Below are 17,545 nucleotides of genomic sequence, written 5' to 3'. Positions count from 1 at the left end.
AGGCTCTACACTGTCTACACGTCACCCTAAAGGCAGAGGAGGAAGCTGCAGCATTAACGTAAACATCAGACACTGGTCGTGATGACCCTTTGGGCTTGGACGGGATGCTGTCATTTATGAAACCTGGTATCCGAATGGGCTTGGAGGTTGGAGACAGGACCAGGTGGTCCCAAGGAGGCCCTGCCGGCTAGAAGAGAGGGCAGGACTGTGGTTGGCGGGAAATGACATCACTCACAGCCAATCCGAGCTGCTGTCTCAGCCTGGCAGCCTCTTTCCCAAGCTTTGGGAATGGGGCATGGGGAGACGGAAGGTCATGGAGCAGCACCTCCTGCTGCACTTACACACCCCCGGAGTAGAGAAGGCTGGGTCCTGTGCAGACCCCACCCAGTCCCGGGCACTGCTGCGAGTTCCCCAGGGGCACTTGTTGCAACCTGGGGGGAGGAGGGGAGGTGGCCTGTAACCTGCAGTGCCTGCATTGGCCAGCAGGGGGACTCAAGAGCCAGAGATCCAATTAAGGTTCTGAGACAGGGGTGCCTTCCCTGGCGTCTAACTTTCCCCACAGGGTGCCAACACTCCCTTCCCCTTCCTCCTACTCTCTCCAAATTTAGATATTTCTCTCCGGCCCTGCTGCACAGACCCTAATATTCTCACCCATCAGACAGACAGATAGATACACACACACGTACACACACCCCATCTTGCCTACAGAAAAACAAATGGCTTAGCGCCCCAGCCCACATCTCCCTATTCCATTTTTCTAGGGTCCCTCCCTTGCCTGTCTCTGGTCCCCCAGGAAAACTCTTATGGCTGAAGATGTTGAAATGACTAATTGGATGAAGACAATTATCTTCTTGCCACCGATGGCAGAGCCAGGGACAATGTGTGAGTGCCTGTGTTTGTGACCCAGTGTATTGCCCACAGGCCCTGGTCCATGCGCGTGTCTGGGCCTGCGCAACCCCTATTCCCACCCTGGGCTTCAGAACATGCGCCTTTAGCCAAGCTACCTGGCTGGACCCTTAGGGTCTCTCGTGAATGTGAGCCAAGCCTCCCCACCAGGCTCAGGCATACCAACACCTTGAGGCCATACTTCATGGGGCTGGAGTCTTTGGGGCCCATGAAAGAGCACTTCTGAGAGGAGGAGGGTTTCTTCCCAGAAGGAAGGCGTCATTAAGAGGCAGTCAGAGCACATTCCAGGCCCCTGCTGAGTTGGGGTGGAGGGCCCCACTACCCAGCCTGGACCCTGGTGGGGACATTTCTGTAGAACCGGCTCTTCAAGGGGACTAATTATTAGGCAGCCCTGGTTTCGACAGGATGTGGAGATGTCCAAGGGTGGCTGGGGCCCTGGGCAAGGAGGAAAGGGCACGCCTCACCTTCCAGGTGGCCGTGTTTCTCCGGAAATAGGCGAACATCCTGGTGAACCAGTTATAGATCTCATTCAGGGTCAGCTGCCTGTCGGGGGTTTCCAGAATGGCCTGTGGGCAAGGAAGATGCCAAGGGACCCTCAGTCTGGGCCTCGAAGGGTCACAGGCCTGTGTTCTCTCCCCTAGGATCTGTCCTCCACCTGGCCCCTACGTCACCCTGAGAGCAGAGGAGACCTGCTCCGAAGCGTGTGGACAAGAGCACTGGTGGGTGCTCGCTGGTCCCTGAGGGGCAGGCTGCTCACAGCCCAGCCAGAGGCCAAAGGGAACCTACACACTTGTGTGAGGGGCACACACATTTCTTGTGGAGTGAAAATGGCTCCCAGCGCCCCTGCCCTGGAGTGGGAATGAAAGGAGTATTCTCAGGAGCGAGATGTCCTGGGGTGGGGCTGACGGAATTGATCCTGATTCTGGCAAAGGGCACCCTAAGCATGAGATGGATGGATGTGTGTGTGTATGAGAATATGTGTGAGGGTGTGTCCCTGTGTGCGGAGATCAGAGCGAGAGGACATATGTGTAAATGTATGTTCATGTGTGAGTGTGACTATTACGTGAGCACTGAGGACATGAGAAGGGAGGAGAGGTGTGTGTGTGCATGTGTGAGAGAGAGGGGAGGAGGCAGACAAAGAGTGACCATAAGTCTATCAGAAAATAGGCTCACGGGAGTGTGTACGTGGAAATGAGCGAATGAATGACACAGTGGGTGTTGAGTAGCAAAAATACTGTGTGCCCCCAGAGACCCGTTCGTGTGCCCAGCCGCGCCTGTGTGTGAGAGACTGTGCAGCCGAGGAGGAAAGGACAGATGTGAGGGGGCAGGTGGTCTCCTCCGCCCGGGACCCTCCGGAGGGCTGCGCAAGGGCAGGGGAGGCAGTCTGTCCCCTTCCCGCTCACCTGGCGGATGAGGGAGGCATAGGTGAAGGGTGGCCTGACGTCGGCGTTCTTGTAGAACTCATGATTCTGGGCCAGCTCTGGGGAGACAGGCGGAGGATGAGGCAGCCGCTGGGGGGCCCAGCTTAGGGAAAACGCCCCTCCCCTCGGCCCTTACCTGAGGAGATGGGGGAGCAGAACTTGTCGCTGCTCCTCCTGCGGGTGGGGCCCCCGCTGTGCAGGGACGCAGAGCTGAGGCCAGGGGGCCGTAGGGGGGTGACGGGGGCCGCGGCCGAGGTGGGGGGGTGCACGAGACCATCTGGGAACGAGTCTGCTGCGGAGACGGTCACCTTGGAGAATGAGGAGGAGCCGGGGACCCGGTTCAGCTGTGAGCAACGGGGAGGCGCTGAGACCAGCACCAGAGGGTGGGGGTCCCCGGGGGGGCTGTAGAGGGGTTTGGGGAGGGCCATGGGGAGGGGAGTCACTCACCGGCTGGCTGAAGGGCTTGGGCTCGGAGGGCCGCATGTGCAGATGGGCCATCATGGCCTGCAGCCGCTCGCTCTCCTTGGCGAGCTGTGGAGAGGTGGAAGGTGAGCAGGGCCTTTGCACCTGTCTTGGAGGCAGCCGGGTCCTCTTCCTCCTCTACATCCCACCTCTCCCCACCAGACTCCCCCGAAAGCCCCTATTCCCACCACCACTCGCCTCCCTGCCTCGGCACCCCGGCTCCCTCTCTCTGGCCCCTGCTCCTGGAAGGCCTCCGCTCTCCTCTGCCCCTCTGACTCCTCACACCCTCAAGGCCAGGCCCTGGGGGCTGCCTACTCCGTGAAGCCCTCCCTGCTTCTCCTCCCGACTGAGTGTCCCAGGCTCATCAGAGCAGCTGTAAGTCGGGGCCTCCTTCCCAAGAATGCACGCCTCTTCTCCCCAGCAAGGGCAGAAGCTATGGCAGAACAACACCCAAATTCAGGGGCACTCATGCCCGAGAGGGTCCTCACATGCTGAATGGAGCACAGGACAGATGACGCATTCGCCCCATTCATAAATTCATTAGAGCTTTCATGTCTACCCTCTCCCTGCAGGGCGTCTGCTCGGGGCCAGAGGGAAATGGACAAGAGTTGACTGGCTGCCTGTGGACTGTCCTGAGCAGCCTCCTGAGTGTGTCGTGCTATAGAGCTCAGACTGGGAGGCCAGACTGCCTCTAGGTTCTAATCCCGGCCCTGCCACCCGCGAGCTGCATGATGGGAGGCAGGCTACTTCACCTCTCTGTGCCTCTGTTTTCTGTATCTACAGAATAGGGATAATAATAGTATCCACCATATACGGTTGTTTAAGAGGATCCCTTGAGTTACAGGGGTCAAGTAGTCAGTACAGCACAAAGTGCTCAATGGTAGCCATTAACATTATTTTTGTTGTTTTTATTAGTATGAGTCTCCCAGCAGAGACACCCCTAACCTCAGCTTCCCTCACAATCCAGCTGCCTGTACCTCCTGCCCATACCTCCTGACCCTGGTAATTAGGACCTAGAAATTTAAGACGACCCTTCCGTGGGACCTCCTAACCCCTCCTGGAGAGGCAGCCCGTGGGTGGGGCCAGAGCCTGCCACCCCTCCCCCTCGGCCCTGCCCGCACCTGGATCTCCAGCTGCTGCACCACCTGCATTTGCACACGGCACTGGGCCGTGCTGCGGTCGTCCAGGGCGTGCTCCGTGTTGAGGTGTCTTCAGAGGGAGGAGGGCAGAGAAGAGAAAGTCGGGCCTGGTTTTCCTGCTGTCACCACCCTCCCGTCCCATCCTCTAATCCCGCCCACGGCCTGCAGAGCAGACAGACCAAGATACAAAGGAGGGAAAGAGGTGGAAAAAAAACGGGGCGATGGAGGAAGCCACTTTCTCGTCAGCCTCCTTTGATGTCTTTGCTAAAATCCCCGCTACAGAGAGATCTAATTGCAAATGAACTAATTAAGTAAACCTCTGACGAAGCGTGAAAACAATTTGTTTGACCCTGATGCTGCCAGGGTCTGGGAGACAGTGGAGTTAATCAGTCAGTGACAGAGCCTGGCACCGCCATGGCAGCTGGCTGCCCGCTGCCAGCCGCCTGTCCGCCTCCGGCCCTGCCTGTCCACCGGCCTTCGGCCGTCACCAGGCCGTCACTCTCTGAGGCTGAGTATGGGGGAGGTTGGGGAGGGCGGTGGGGGAGTCCTCTCCTCCTCACACCCCTACCCTGCTGGGCTCCAGCAGCCTGGGGCCGGGTGGGCAGCCTGCGGGGCCGGGGAATAGAGACCGGGGAGGGGGTGGGAGTGATGGGGGAGTTGATGGAGGCAGGGAAGGAACTAGGCCCCTCTTTGGGGGAGGATGGCAGGTAGGTGGTGGCTGAAGGGGCAAGTTGGGCCCAGGCTGAGGGGTGAGGGGGCTCTGTGGAAAGGCTGCCACGGGGGAGGAGGGATGGGGGAAAAGGAGAGTAGAGGGAACACCTACTTGATAAACTGGCCCAGGTCTTCACACAGGGTCTCACAGCCAGGCCACTTGCACTCTCCGTGTCCGTAGAGGGGGTGGGAGCCGGGCGTCTCCTCGTGGGAGGAGCTAGGAGGGCAGAAAGAGGTAGTGGTCAGGGACCCTGAAGACTGTAGCAGCCGTGGGTCCAGCTCAGCCCCAGCTCCCCTGCTGGTGATGTTTCTGTCCCTAATATGGGTTTTCCAGAGGCTGGGCACAGTGTGCGTGCCCTGGGAGAGGGGTAAACTTCCAGGTCCCCGAGCTCCAACCCCCACCACGGCTGCCCTCCTCGGGGTCCAGGTGTGCCCTCAGGCAGGTCAGCAACACCCCCTCTGAGCCTGGGCCCCGTACCTGTCTCTCCGAGGTGTGAGCACAGTGGGCTGTCCGTTGGGCAGGGTGTGGTGGGAGAGGGGGGGTGAGACTTTGGGGGCGGCGGCGAACGAGGTAGCGGTGGTGGCCGTGCCGGTGAGGTCCAGCCCCTCCTGCTTGACGCTGTCCTCGGCGGGCTGCCCGGGGGCACCCTCGCCCTTCCACAGCTGGGGTAGGTCCGATGGGCACACGGCTGCTGTGGGAGAGAGGGAGCGGGAGGCTGGCAGGGACGCCCGACCTGGCCCCTGGAGCAGGGGCTGCTAGTCCCCGGGTACAGTGAGGGCTGTGGGGCTGGGTCCAGGAGAGGGGCGGGCCACTCACCTTGCGGGAGGGTCTGGAGGGGCCCCGAGGCTTGGTTGGGCTGCAGGCTGACCAGCCCCTGTCTCTGCAGGTTGAGCAGGTGCTGCTGCTGCAGCTGTTGCATCTGCAGGAGCTGCTGCTGGAAGGCCAACTGCTTGTTCCCCAGTGCCTGGTGGGGGGCCCGAGGGGGCGGGCAGAGAGGGGTGCCATCAGCCTCGGGCGTGCCATCTGGCGCCCAGCCTGCGGCCACCCCCTCCCAGGGCCGGTCAGCCCCCGGAGCTGTCGGAGCTGTCGTTGCGGCGTCCGCGGCTGCAGCTTCTCTGCTCCCGGCCCAGCTTCCATAGGGCTGCATGCCTCCTCGCAGTAAACACACGCATGCACGCACGCACGCACGCGCGCAAACACACACACAGCCAGACCCAGACACGCAGCACGACGCCCTCCCTGCTCCCGCCTCCCTCCTCCTGCCGCTTCTGCTCCCGCACCGCAGCTGTGCGCGCCTGGCTGGGGGGGGGGGCTCTCATCACGATGATCGATGAGCCTGTCAGACTCCGGGGGCCACTCCCGCCTGGCAGGCACCCTTCCCACATGCCCGGGGAGCCCCCCCACCTGCTCTGAGGAGGGGGCATTCTCCCCTCCAGCTCCTTTCCTCTCTTGCTTCTTAGATACAGAGAATCAAGTGGTCCAACTGACTTTAAAAGATCAGCATCAGCTGGTCATCAGGGCCAGGCTCAGGGAACAGGCACATGGCACTGCCCAGGTGCATGCTCCCTCGCATGCTCTAGGTCTCGCTCTCTTTCTCTCTTGCTCTGGGCCCTGCCCCCCTCCCCTCCAGATTCAGTTCTTCACACAGGCACTGACACGTCAGGCTGTCAGCAAGTCTTTTCGGAGCCCCAGGAGCCAAGCGTGTCCTGGGTGCCTGGGAGGCAGGGACGTCACTGCCTGCCTGCCTCCCCTGGGGGTGGGGTGGGGTGGGGTAGGGGGCTGGCTATTGGGTAAACGCAGCCTAGAGATAACACCGAGAATGCAGTCAGCAATTACAAGACGGTTGAGGGGGGAGGCTGAGGGCATTGGGGAATGACTGGGTGTCAGCAGGGCAGCCTTCTGGGAAGAGACGACTCAGAACTTCGCTGTGGTGGGCCGCAGGAGGGAGGCGCATGTTTGGGTTCTAGGAGGAGGGCAGCAGGGCCTAGGAGGGAAGCTCAGGAGGCACCGTGGCCCAGATGAGACATGGGGTGTAGGCTGGGGAGTTCTCTGGAGGGGGCAGGGCTGGGTAGGCGTGTGGTTTGCTGAGAGACTGAGAGATTCCTAAGAGAGTGGAGGGGTGAAATGCTGGGTCACTGAGAGACAAGTGGGCAGGAAGCAGGCATGACCTGAGGCAGCTGGTCATGAGAGCGGACCACGCAACGGTCACTCATACACATGTCTACATGCCTGTGCACAGAGACAGCCCAGGGCTCTGCCTTCCTGCTCTCCTTAATCCAACAACACAAGGCGAGGAGAGGACTGGGGGGCATGGGGGGTGGAGAAATGTGAGCCCTCCTCCCCGTGCTCCCTGACCCCCTCCGCTGGCCTCTTCCTGACTTCCACTATTCCCACAAGGCGATTCTCTCCTGACAGCCCTGGGACTCCCAGGCTCGGGCCTGGCTGGGGCTGGGCGGCAGGTGACAGCGCCCTTACCTCTTTGGGTTGCTGCTTCCCAGCCTGCTGTTGGGTGAGGAGCTGCAGGTGGAGCTGCTCTTGCTGCTTCTTGTAATATTCCTGCAGCTGGGGGCGGGAGGAGGGGGACAGAGGCAGGGGTGGGAGTGGGTGACCTCGGGCAGTGCTGACCTCAGAGCAACCCCAGCCCCGTCGTGACTGGGCTCCTGGAGGCAGGAGTGGGAGTCTCACTGTGGCCGGGCATGGAGAGGTCTGCTCTCCCTAGTCTGCTCTGAGAGGCTCCCTGAGCAGGGTCTGCACCGGGAGGGAGCAGAGCTTCACCCCACACCTCTGAGCCCCCCTGCCTCTTGGTGGTCTCCTGAATAGGTCATGACAAGCTGCCGGGATGTTCTAGTAGTTTGCCCTTCTCTGGGGTTCTGGAGATAGAGGTGGGGCCAGCATGCAGGGAGCGAGAATGGGAGGGCTGCTGTGGGAGAGGCCTGACCTCTGACCTCCCCCCAGCTGCCCAGGAGGAATGCAGACGAGGCCGGCCCAAGCAGTCTCTCTGGTTTCTGCCATGCTTTGGCCCTCAGTGGTGTTGGTAGTAAACAGGTAGGAGGTGGGAGCCTGCCCCCACCGCCCTCCTCTTCCTGGCTTCCCGCTGCCCTGAGGCCAGACTCACCTGCTGGAGCATGAGTGCCTGTTGCTGCTGGAGCAGGGCCTGCAGTTGTGGGGGCGACAGGATCTGCTGCATCTGTTGGGGGGTAAGCATCTGCGGCGACATCATGGCCACCGACACGGGCACCTGTGGGATCGGCCCTGTTAGCCTGCTCACCTCAGCCCCACCCCGGGGAGGGCGTGCGCCAAGGCCCCACCCACAGTACAGGAGAGTGGGTCCACAGTGAGACAGCCTGGGTTCAAATTCTGGCTCTGCCACCGACTAGCCGGGTGTCTTTGGACAAGTGACTTACCACCCTGTTCCCTGTTCTCTTGCCTCTGACATGGAAGGAGCAACAGCCCACCTCTCCACGTTGTCGTGAGGATTCGTGAGCTAATACTGAGATGGGAGCCTGGCACAGAGCAAGTGCTAAGGGTGGGCTATTCCTGTGGGGTGTGCTATGTTCGGGGCAGGAAGATAAGACTTGAGGGACACTGCTCAGTAGAGCCCATGCTTTGGACGGTTGCTCCGCCAGTGATGGGGAGGGGCGGCCGCCAGCTATTCCCAACTCTTGCTCATCTATCCTGAGAACACTGTGTACAAGGTGGGCCTGGCCAGGAGGGCCGTCTGCAGCGACGGGAAGGATTCAGAAAGAGGCCCATGCGGCAGGAGGACCTGGACTTTGGCCCTGCTCACACACACCTCACATCCTCCAGCACTCCTGTCTAGATGGCACACACACAGCCCCAGAGCTGAAGCCCCGGGAGTGCCATCCTTGGAGAGGTGTGTGTGTGTGTGTGTAGGTGCAGTTACGTCTGCAGTGGCGTGGAAAGAACACCAGGCAGGGAGTTAGGAGGCAGGCTTCTACTCCCAGCTCTGCACTGAACTCGCTGTGTGACTTCCAGAAAGTCACCTGAGTGTTAGTTTCCTCAAACAGAAAACAGGGACTACAAGAGATGACCCCTTCCAGCTGGAACACACAGGATTCTCAAAGTAGAGCAGCTCTCCGGCCCCTGCCCTGGGTTAGGCCTCTACAGGAGACCCAGAGAATCTAGCTACAGACAAAAGGTTCAGGGGAAGGCAATAACGTCATTCTTGGCCCAGCCCCACCTCCCCTGAACCCCCCAGGCTGGTGCAGTCACTGCCAGCGAGGCCCAAGGTGCAACGCTGTCTTGTTCCCGTCTTAGCAGGATGGGTGCCCTGATGGGGCTCTCTGCCACCCCCACCACTCTGAGCCCTGCCTGCACAAGACTCTTCTCTAACCCCCGTCTCACTCCCAGGCGCCCGGCGCACAGCAGGTACTCACTAAGCATCTGCTCTCCTGAGCTGAAATACCTTCCCCAGCAGATCAGAGGCCCCTCTGCCAGCTCTGGGCCAGGGAGGGAGGGGTGCAGGGCGCCCCAGTCAGGGAGGAGTGTCCTGCAGGGACTTGTCCTGGGCAGGACGTGACAGGTTAGGTCCCCAGGGGACTTGTGGCCCCTGTCAACCTCCCCCCAGCCCAGGGGGTGGGGCAGGGGAGGAGGAGTCAGTTCCTTCCAGATCCCTGGCTGGGGCAGGACTCAGCCTCAAACCACCAGTTAGGGAGTCCCCAGGCCGGGGGGCATGGGGAGTGTGGTGGATCCAGAGACATCAGGCAGGCCCACTGCCCCCAACTCTTCTTGCCCCATAATTATGGGCTGAGCCCCAGTCCTGGACATTCCTCCTTTACCTCCACTGTCTCTGTGCAGACGTATGGCAGGGGCACAACCCTGCTTTTTAGCCACGGGCATACTGTGCAAATGAAGGCAAAGGCTCCGAGGGGGTCTCCAGTGAGGAGCCTGAAGTGGCAGGGCTGGGATTCAAGCCGAGGTCTGCGTGCCCAGGTTCCCGGTGTTTCCGCAACCCACACTGTCTGCCCCACCCCAGAGCAGGTCCTGAGAAGGGTTAGGGAGAGTGTGGACAGGGAACCATCCAGGGAGCTGAAGGGGGCAGAGAGGGGGCTGGAGACCCCAAAGGCCAACCTCCCTCTTTACCATGTACCCCGGGGAGGCTGTGGGGGGCCAGGCTGCAGGGGTGTTCTGGTCCTCACTCTCAGAGGGGCCTGGTGTGGGGAGCAGACAGTGGCACAGACCCACTTCCTTTCAGAGCCAGCCCCCGTGTCCTTCGCCTCGAGGCAGCGGGGCGGCTGCTCATCTGTCCTTTCTTTCCTCCTCCTCCCAGGGGGGCACCCAACACGGTGGTGTTGAGCTCAGAGTCCTGGATCTCTGAGTCAGGTGACCTAGGTTCCTGTCCCTGACACTGACTAGTCTTTGAAATCACCAAGCCTCACTTTCTCCATCTGCTAATTGGGTTTGGAACACCCACCCTCCTGTGTCCTGGGACCCCACAGAGGATGCTGTTGACTGCTAAGGATGGGCCAGGCACCTGGCTAAGCCCTCTGCGTGCATTATCTCCCTGAATCTTCACAGCCACCCCGGGATGAGGGTATCAAGAGGAGTCAGTGCAAGTGACTTGTATGCCATTAAATTCCATACAAATGCTCAGAAAATTACTTTTAAAACCTTCTGGATTTTCCTCTTCCTTTTTCTATTCTCCTCCCCTCTTCCTTCTCCCTGGTTGCACCTGAGGCTCGTCGGGGGCCCCAGAGGGCACTGCATGGCAAGGGTCACTTAGGAGAAAACCATGGGGCGCCGCATTCTTGTCACAGCAGGAACTGAACCAGAGGATGTGGACATGGCCCACAGCAGGGAGACTGAGACCAGACACCCAGGAGATGTCTCCAGGCACCGGCACTGTGAGTCACTGCGAGTGGCATGCAAGAAAGGATGTGGCATTTCCTTCCTTGGGGCTTTCCTACTTGAAGGCAGAGAAAGAGATGACCTTGGAAGGCCTCCCCGGCCCCTCCGTTCCTGCCAATTGGCTGAGCAGCTGGCTGGAGAGGCGGCTGCAGAGATCTGGAAGAATCTACCTTGTGGGTACTTGTCTCTAAGGTGGCCCAATGGGGTCAAGAAAGGTCAGTGAGGTGGCTGCCACATGGTGATCTCCTGAGCTGGCTGACCCATCCATCTCCCCTCATATCCCTCGGGGTGCTGAGAACTGAGCTGGAGCTCCCCTGGTGTCTCCTCTGACCCCTCGCCAGGCCGGGATGTGTCAGGATGGGCACCGTCAGCTCGGCGAGGCCGTGACTCACCATCTGGAGAGCGGCCAGGCTAGTTACATGCTTACTGAAGCCTTGGCAGTGGGAGCCGAGGCTAAATGCCAACAGCTGCCTCAAGCCCCCTCCCTCAGGGCCCTGCTCAGGCCCCAGGCCCTCCACGCACCGAACTCAGCGTGCTGGGCTGGATAGCCTGTGGAGGAGGAGCAGAGAAGGTGCTGACGCTGAGGGTTGGGATGGATGCAACTTGGTGCCAGAATCAAGGAACCAAACTCAACCATTAGAGTATGGGGTCTGGGGTCCCTCGGTGAGTGGGGAGACCAGGCCACAGCTTGGTTTAGGTTAAGCTCCCTTGCAAAGGACCAGAAGGAAGTCCTCAGACTAGTTCTGGGCTGGAGCTGCAGCAAGAAAGATAGTGGTGGGAGACCAAGAAGAACTTCTAGACATGCCAGAAGGGTAAGCCTCAGGGGCGCTGAGAAGATGAGACATAGGCTGGACAGAGCTAAGGAGCCTGGCAGAAGCCACCCCCTGCCCAAACTCCCAGCTACCAGTGCCACCTTCTATGGGCCCTCTCCCTGCCTGGGGCCCAGGCTGGGGCACAAACCAGGCAGTCTCTAGGCTAGAACTCGAGACCCCATCTGCTCTAGGAAGTCTTGTGAAGCTGGCTCTAGAATGGGTGAACACGGCTCAGAGGTGAGTGGGCAGGCAATCCTGCCTGGAGCTGGGGAGCAGAGCAGCATCCCGTGGGGGCCACTGGGAAAGGAGCTGCCATGGACCCCCTGCATTCAAGTCACTCAAGCTCCAAATCAGCAAAATGCACTTTCCTACTCATTTTCCCCATCCCCCCACCAGCCCTGTGCTCACGGAAAAGCCATTTCTCGGCCCTGGACCCCACTGGGAAGACAGAGGCCCCACCTCCCCGGAGACCGTGAGCTTGAAGGTGGGGACCAGAGGCAAAGATGGTATCCACGGTTGGAGGAGAAGGAGAAGGATCAACAGTCAGGGCTCCAGGCTCTTGGGGAAGTTCAGACATGGCCCCAAGAACCCGCATCTCTCTGAACCCAGAGACTCCTCGGGCCCAGGCTCCGTACCTGGGGATTATTGGTGATACAAGGGCATTACTGTGTGCTAAACACACGGCAGCGTCACAGTGCAGGCATTAAAGTGTGGGCTCTGCAGCTAGTTATTTGGGTTCAAATCCTGGCTCTGTCCCTTATTAGCTGTGTGACTTGGGACAAGTTACTTAACCTCTCTGGGCCTCAGCTTCCTCACCTACAAAATGAGGCTAATAACAGCATCCACCCCATATGACCGTGAGGATCAGATGAGATGACACTTGTAAAGCACTTAACGTCTGCCTCCTGGTAAGCACTCTTGTTAGTTTAGGAAGTACTGAGTAAGTATTTGTTGAATGAACGAATGAATCAATTGTTAGGAGATGAGGAGGCGAGGAAAGAGAAGTTCTGAGAAAAGGGCCATTTTATCTGTCCCTCGGACCAAAACCTCTGCCTCTCATCCTAGGCCATACGGAGATCTCTCTCATTCTAAGGAAGATTCCATCACCTCCCCTCTTCCCTCCATCATTTCAGATCTCCTCCCCAGTGTACCCAGCTACAAAGTCCCTCCTGATACCTGACCTCCATCCTTCCAACTACCATCAAGCTGCTTCGCTCTTGCCTTGGGTCAGCAAGCCCTTTCTGGTCTGGGGGAACATACCTGTTCCCCAGCCTGCCCCTGCCCGAGGGCCACTTCAGATCCCCGGAGTATGGGCAGGGTGGTCCCTAATTCTAAGAGACCCAGTCCGGACACCACATGGGGTGAGAACTTTCCCTTCTTCCAATTACTGACCTTCCAGATGTGGTCCTCCCCTCCCCCCCTCAGGCCACACCCCCTCATTGCCTGACTCCTCCCCTTCGAGGGCCGTCTCATCAGGTTTAAGACCTCTAAGAGGGCCAACTGTCGGCATGGTGAACTTCTTCAAGGCGCCCTCAGGGTCCAGCTCCAGCACCCTGCACCCACGCCCGCCCTCCTCCTGCTTCCCTCCTTCCCTGAGCACCCGCCCGCCAGACTCCAGGCTTCTCGCTCAGGATCCCGCTCGCCCTTCCTCCCTTAGATAAACTTCCTTTCAAAGCCCCGCTTAATCCTCTCCCCCATTCCGCCTCCCCCCGCCGCGGAGGTGGGGAGTGGGGGGGAGCAGGAGGCTGGCTGCGGGGCGAGGGGGGGAGCGGGCTGCCCGAGGGGTGACCCACCCGACTCCGACTGCAATTCTCCCAAGTTCTTTGTGACACAAAAGGTAAACAGAAGGCCCGGCTTACCCCCGCCCACCCCCCACAGCTCTCCCCTCCCCCCGCCAGCCAGATGGGCCAGCCCGCTGCGGGGAAGGGAGGGGGAAGAAAAGGGCAGATTGTGCAAAGGAAAACAAAAGAGACCGAGAGACAGCCAGAGACAGGAAACGGGAGACAGACAGTGGTGGCTGAGAGATACCAGGGGACGTGGTGGCCTCAGCAACTGAGAGAGCCCGGGAGGGGAGCGGAGAGGGCCGCTGACTGACCCACAGGGACGGAGAAACGGCCCTAAGAAGTGACTGAGGCAGAGCCAGACAAGAGGAAGGACGCAGGGAGCTCCAGAAAGACAGAGCTGGGCGCAGACTGGACTCTGAGGACAGAGACTGGCTAAGCGGAGGCAGGCCTGGGGGACCAGGTGGGAAGTGAGAGAAAGTGGGCGCTTCCTTGCCCACCGCTGCAGGGCCTGCATTTCCCTGGGAGCCGCCCAATTTTTGGCACTGGGAGTGGCCGGAGCAGTCTTCCACCTGGTCCCTCCCCTCCCTCTGTGCCAAGCCCACCCTCCCGACCTGGCCCAGCCCCAGCCCCAGCCCCAGCCCGAGCCAGAGGGGTGCCCTCCTCACCTGCACGGCAGAGGCCGACTGCTTGCTGTCATTGTTCCCTGGGGAGCTCAAGCCGGAGGCCTGCTGCAGCAGGAACTGCCGGGCCACCTGGAGAGCCTGCAAGATAGGGCTGGTCAGTGGGCCTGCAGGATCCAGCAGTGGCCCAAAAGGCCGGGTGGGAGGTCAAGGGTCAATGCGGGATCGGGGGTGGGGGGGGGGTGGGGGGGGGAGTATGGGAGTAGCAAAGGGGAGGAGGTCAAGGTAAGGTGGAAGGTCTTGGGGGTGAGAGGGTCACAGGACCACTTGGCCTTTGGGGTAAAGACAAGGGTAGGAGTCACTGAGAGGAGTTGCCAGGCCTTGGGGATCAGAGCCCCTACGGACTCACTCTGAGATGTGGTGAGGTTTTGCTGGGACTCAGTGGGGATAGCCAATGGAAGGGGCCCCCAGGGGAAAATACAGCGGGTGGACTCGTGGTGTTATGATGGAACTATTTGTGGAGCATCTACTATGTGACAAGCACTTTACAGGCAAGATGTCATGTCATCCTCTCCTGTGAGGCTGTGAGGCAGGGATATCAGGCCCATTTTGCAGATGAGGAAACTGAGTCTCCAGGAGGTTAGTAACTTGTCTTCACAGCCAGGAGGGGTCAGGGCCAGCATCTGAGCCCAGGAAGCCTGGCTCCAAGGCCATCTGCCTTACTAGGTGGTCAGTCTGGGGGCTAAAGGAGTAGTATTCACCTGTCAGGGGGAGGAGGGTAGGGTCTCAAGGTCTGAGCACTGTGTGGCTTTCCGAGTCCGGGCGGTCTGGTGCAGGACCTCATGGCACTGGGGGAATTCAATCAAGTTCTGAAAGGTCTGTCTGCACTATGGGCGAGTAACACGGACTGTGAGCCAGCGGGGTCATAGGAGTGGGAAGAATATGGAGTTTGCAGGACCATCCCGAGCCAGTCAGTGGGCCTGAGATGGGCAGATGGGCAGTGAGAGGTCTGGTAGGAGACTGAGGGATCAGGGAGGTCCAGGAAGTTCTCCATGAGGTCAGCCAAGCCCTCCATCCCCCTACTCTGAGTCAGTGGGGGGCTCAGAGGCAGGGGACATGCAGACCCGTCCTGAATCCCCATTCCAGGAGCACAAAACCTGCCTGCCTCCAGGTTCCTTGAAGACCTCTGCGGGAGCCAGAGCAGTTGTGTCCAGGCCTCTGACATGGGCTCGGGCATCAGGCAGACCTGGGTTTGAATGTGCTTACCAGCATTGTGACCTTGGGCAGGTTATTCCATATCTCTGGGCATCAGTCTCCTTATCTGCAAGACTGGGGCACTGCCCATCTCTGAAATGCCCATCTCTAAATCTGGGGGACTTAGGGACCAATGCTTGGCACTTAGTTGGCATTCATAAAGTGTCCACTCCCTTCCCTTCTCATAACTCTCTGGACAGTTCTCTCCCTCGCCTCCTGTCCAGCACACCTATTAGATGAGCTGTGCCCACTTGTGGCTCACTTGCACATCTATCCACACGCACACTTGTTTGTCCTTACGTGATCCTCCTCTCCTACCCTACCACAAGCACAGATAGGGCAAAACCTCTAAGGTAGAATATGGATGCACTCACACACACTCGCCACTCAGCAAACACTTATGGGGCGCCCACTGTGTACCGAGCATACAGACACATCTCCCTTCGCAGCCCGTTCGTTGTCATCGAACAGCTGAGCCTCTCTGGAGCCTGGCATCTCGTTTACCTTAGGACGGCACCTAAACACACACTGGTGTGTCTATGGGAATGTGACCCCCGCAGACCTGGAGTTCAGACCAGCGAGCTCTCACCAGCCGCCCGGATCCAGGCATCCCCGACCCCTCTTTCTTCCCCTGAACCTCACACCCGGAGAGGTGGCCTGGGGTTTCTTCTCTTCAAGATTCACTTCAGAAAGTAGAAGTCTGACCTTTCTGAGTCAAAATGCTCTGAGAGGCTGTGGAAAGTGGGGAGGGGGCGAGGAGAGGAAGGGAGGTGGCCAGGTGGTCCTCAGGAAGGAGCCCCTGCCTGTCTACCTTGCTTCTAGTGACCCCTCCATGTCTAAAGACAGGAGTTGAACAAATGCTCTTCATTCTCCAAAGGCAGAGGTAGGATAAAGAAGTGGAGGGGTCAGAGGTCAGAGGGCAAGATGGGGGAAGAAGATGGCTTGGAGGAGCTGGCCAGCCCAGGCAACCCAAAGGGGAAAGGTCAGGATGGGGAGTTGAAGCCCCCGAGATGCCTGGAGGGGAGAGGGGAACAACAGAAGAGGGGTTTCTGGGGGAAGTTGGGGGAGCCCCACGCAGCCTCCTGGGTGGGGTGGCCTGGGGAGTTGGATTCACTCCCCACTGACTCTCTTACTCTGTGGTCCCCTGGAGCATGAAATTACAAGATTTACAGGAAAAAACGACACAGCCTTGCAACCTCATTCCTGTGACACGTCCCTGTGACAGGCCCCTCCTCCTACCCTGGGCCTTTCCTCAGGCCTCAGCCAGGGCCTCGACTTCAGGCCACTTGAGAGGAGCCAGGTGAGACCCTCGCCTGGCCAAGGCTGCCCCCTCCTCTGACTCCCCACTCTTCTCCCACTCACTCCTTCCTTCCTGTTTACTGAGCGCCCGCTGGGTGCCAGGATCATGCGCGGTGCTGGGGATACACAGCAACAGACTGTGGCCCTGCCCTGGGGCTCGCGGCTTGGGTGCTGTGAATGACAGCAGGTACCAGAGACTGAAGTGGAGGTGGGCGTTGGGCACCAGGGCCCAGAGGAGGGGTCAGCACTGATGAGGCCTGAAGGACAAGTTCACCAGGTGGACAAAGAGGGCGAAGTGTGTTCCAGGCATGGCGACCCCTCACCCCAGAGAGGGGTGAACTGGCCATTGAGTCCAGTGACCTTGAAACCATTCCCAGGGGCAGAAAATCGAGCTGTGTTGGGGATAGTGGCAGGAGAGGCTGGAGGAGCCCACAGGGTCTGAAGCCCTCAAGGGACTTCACCATTCATCCTCTCCTCCCTTCACTCACACCCATGGCCGCCTGCCACGTACAGGCCCTGTGCCTGGAGGAGGTGGGGAGGCGATGGTGGACAACACAAGGTCATTTCACGTAACTTGCTTACAGCCCAGCCCTGACCCAATTTGGGACTCGGTACTACCTAAAGATCACCCTGTAGACGCCCAGGGGTGGGGGTAATGAGCAGACCGTGGGCTTGGGGTCCAAGCTCCCCTCCCCAGATGGCCTGGACACATTCATTTAATGCTGCTCCATTCTCCACTCCCCACCACTGCCATCACTGTCCACACATCCAGACCCCCAGCCAGAGATGGTGTTCTAGGAGGAGGGGGGTGTGGGGAGGCCCTCTAGCCCATGATGTCCTCCTCCAGGGTGGTCACCTAAGGGATCAGGTAGGTCTGAGACTTTCTGAAGCCCCACTCAAGTCATATGCACCACTCCGACGTACCAGGCGACAGCGTCTACACTGCCTGCTGGGACTAGGGCCTGATACATCACTGGACCACCCACCTGAGAGACGTGGGAAATGACAGCCCCCCACCCTGACAGATCCAGCCCCGCTTTCTCTGATGATGCTGACCAGGCACAGCCTCCTTCAAAACATAGATGTCGTCAATGGTATCTGCGCCCCCGCCCCAGCCAGCAGCACACAGCAGACACGCTTGTGAAATTCACTTGAGTCTGGGCGGAACATGGAGGCAGGCACAGGCTGACACAGAGTTTAGGAACCAGCCTTTGTATAGCGCCTGGCAGTTTTCAAAGCACTTCTACAAACACTGAGTTGGAACTTCC

General features: G+C 59.5%; 1 protein-coding gene across 10 annotated transcripts in view; it reads right to left on the bottom strand.

Moving 5' to 3' along the window:
• Positions 1–17,545, bottom strand: part of FOXP4 (forkhead box P4) — a 51,089-nt gene that overhangs the window by 6,914 nt on the left and 26,630 nt on the right. For 2 of the 10 annotated variants that reach the window (XM_070245548.1, XM_023624909.2), the window contains exons 3-13: positions 13,770–13,865; positions 7,756–7,878; positions 7,116–7,202; positions 5,457–5,604; positions 5,118–5,331; positions 4,752–4,856; positions 3,911–3,998; positions 2,775–2,858; positions 2,464–2,671; positions 2,310–2,386; positions 1,371–1,472 (exon numbers count right to left, since the gene is read on the bottom strand). In XM_070245548.1, the coding sequence (XP_070101649.1) occupies positions 1,371–1,472; positions 2,310–2,386; positions 2,464–2,671; positions 2,775–2,858; positions 3,911–3,998; positions 4,752–4,856; positions 5,118–5,331; positions 5,457–5,604; positions 7,116–7,202; positions 7,756–7,878; positions 13,770–13,865 (1,332 nt within the window). Of the gene's footprint in view, positions 1–1,370; positions 1,473–2,309; positions 2,387–2,463; positions 2,672–2,774; positions 2,859–3,910; positions 3,999–4,751; positions 4,857–5,117; positions 5,332–5,456; positions 5,605–7,115; positions 7,203–7,755; positions 7,879–12,496; positions 13,107–13,769; positions 13,866–17,545 lie in introns of those variants that run through there. The other 8 variants (XM_070245550.1, XM_005603898.4, XM_070245549.1 and 5 more) reach the window with 6 other exon arrangements.

This window comes from Equus caballus, chromosome 20 (assembly GCF_041296265.1).
Source record: "Equus caballus isolate H_3958 breed thoroughbred chromosome 20, TB-T2T, whole genome shotgun sequence".
In the NCBI taxonomy this organism is placed as follows: Eukaryota; Metazoa; Chordata; class Mammalia; order Perissodactyla; family Equidae; genus Equus; species Equus caballus.
The sequence above is the reverse complement of the archived record's forward strand: the minus strand, read 5'-3'. Positions and strand labels throughout refer to the sequence as shown.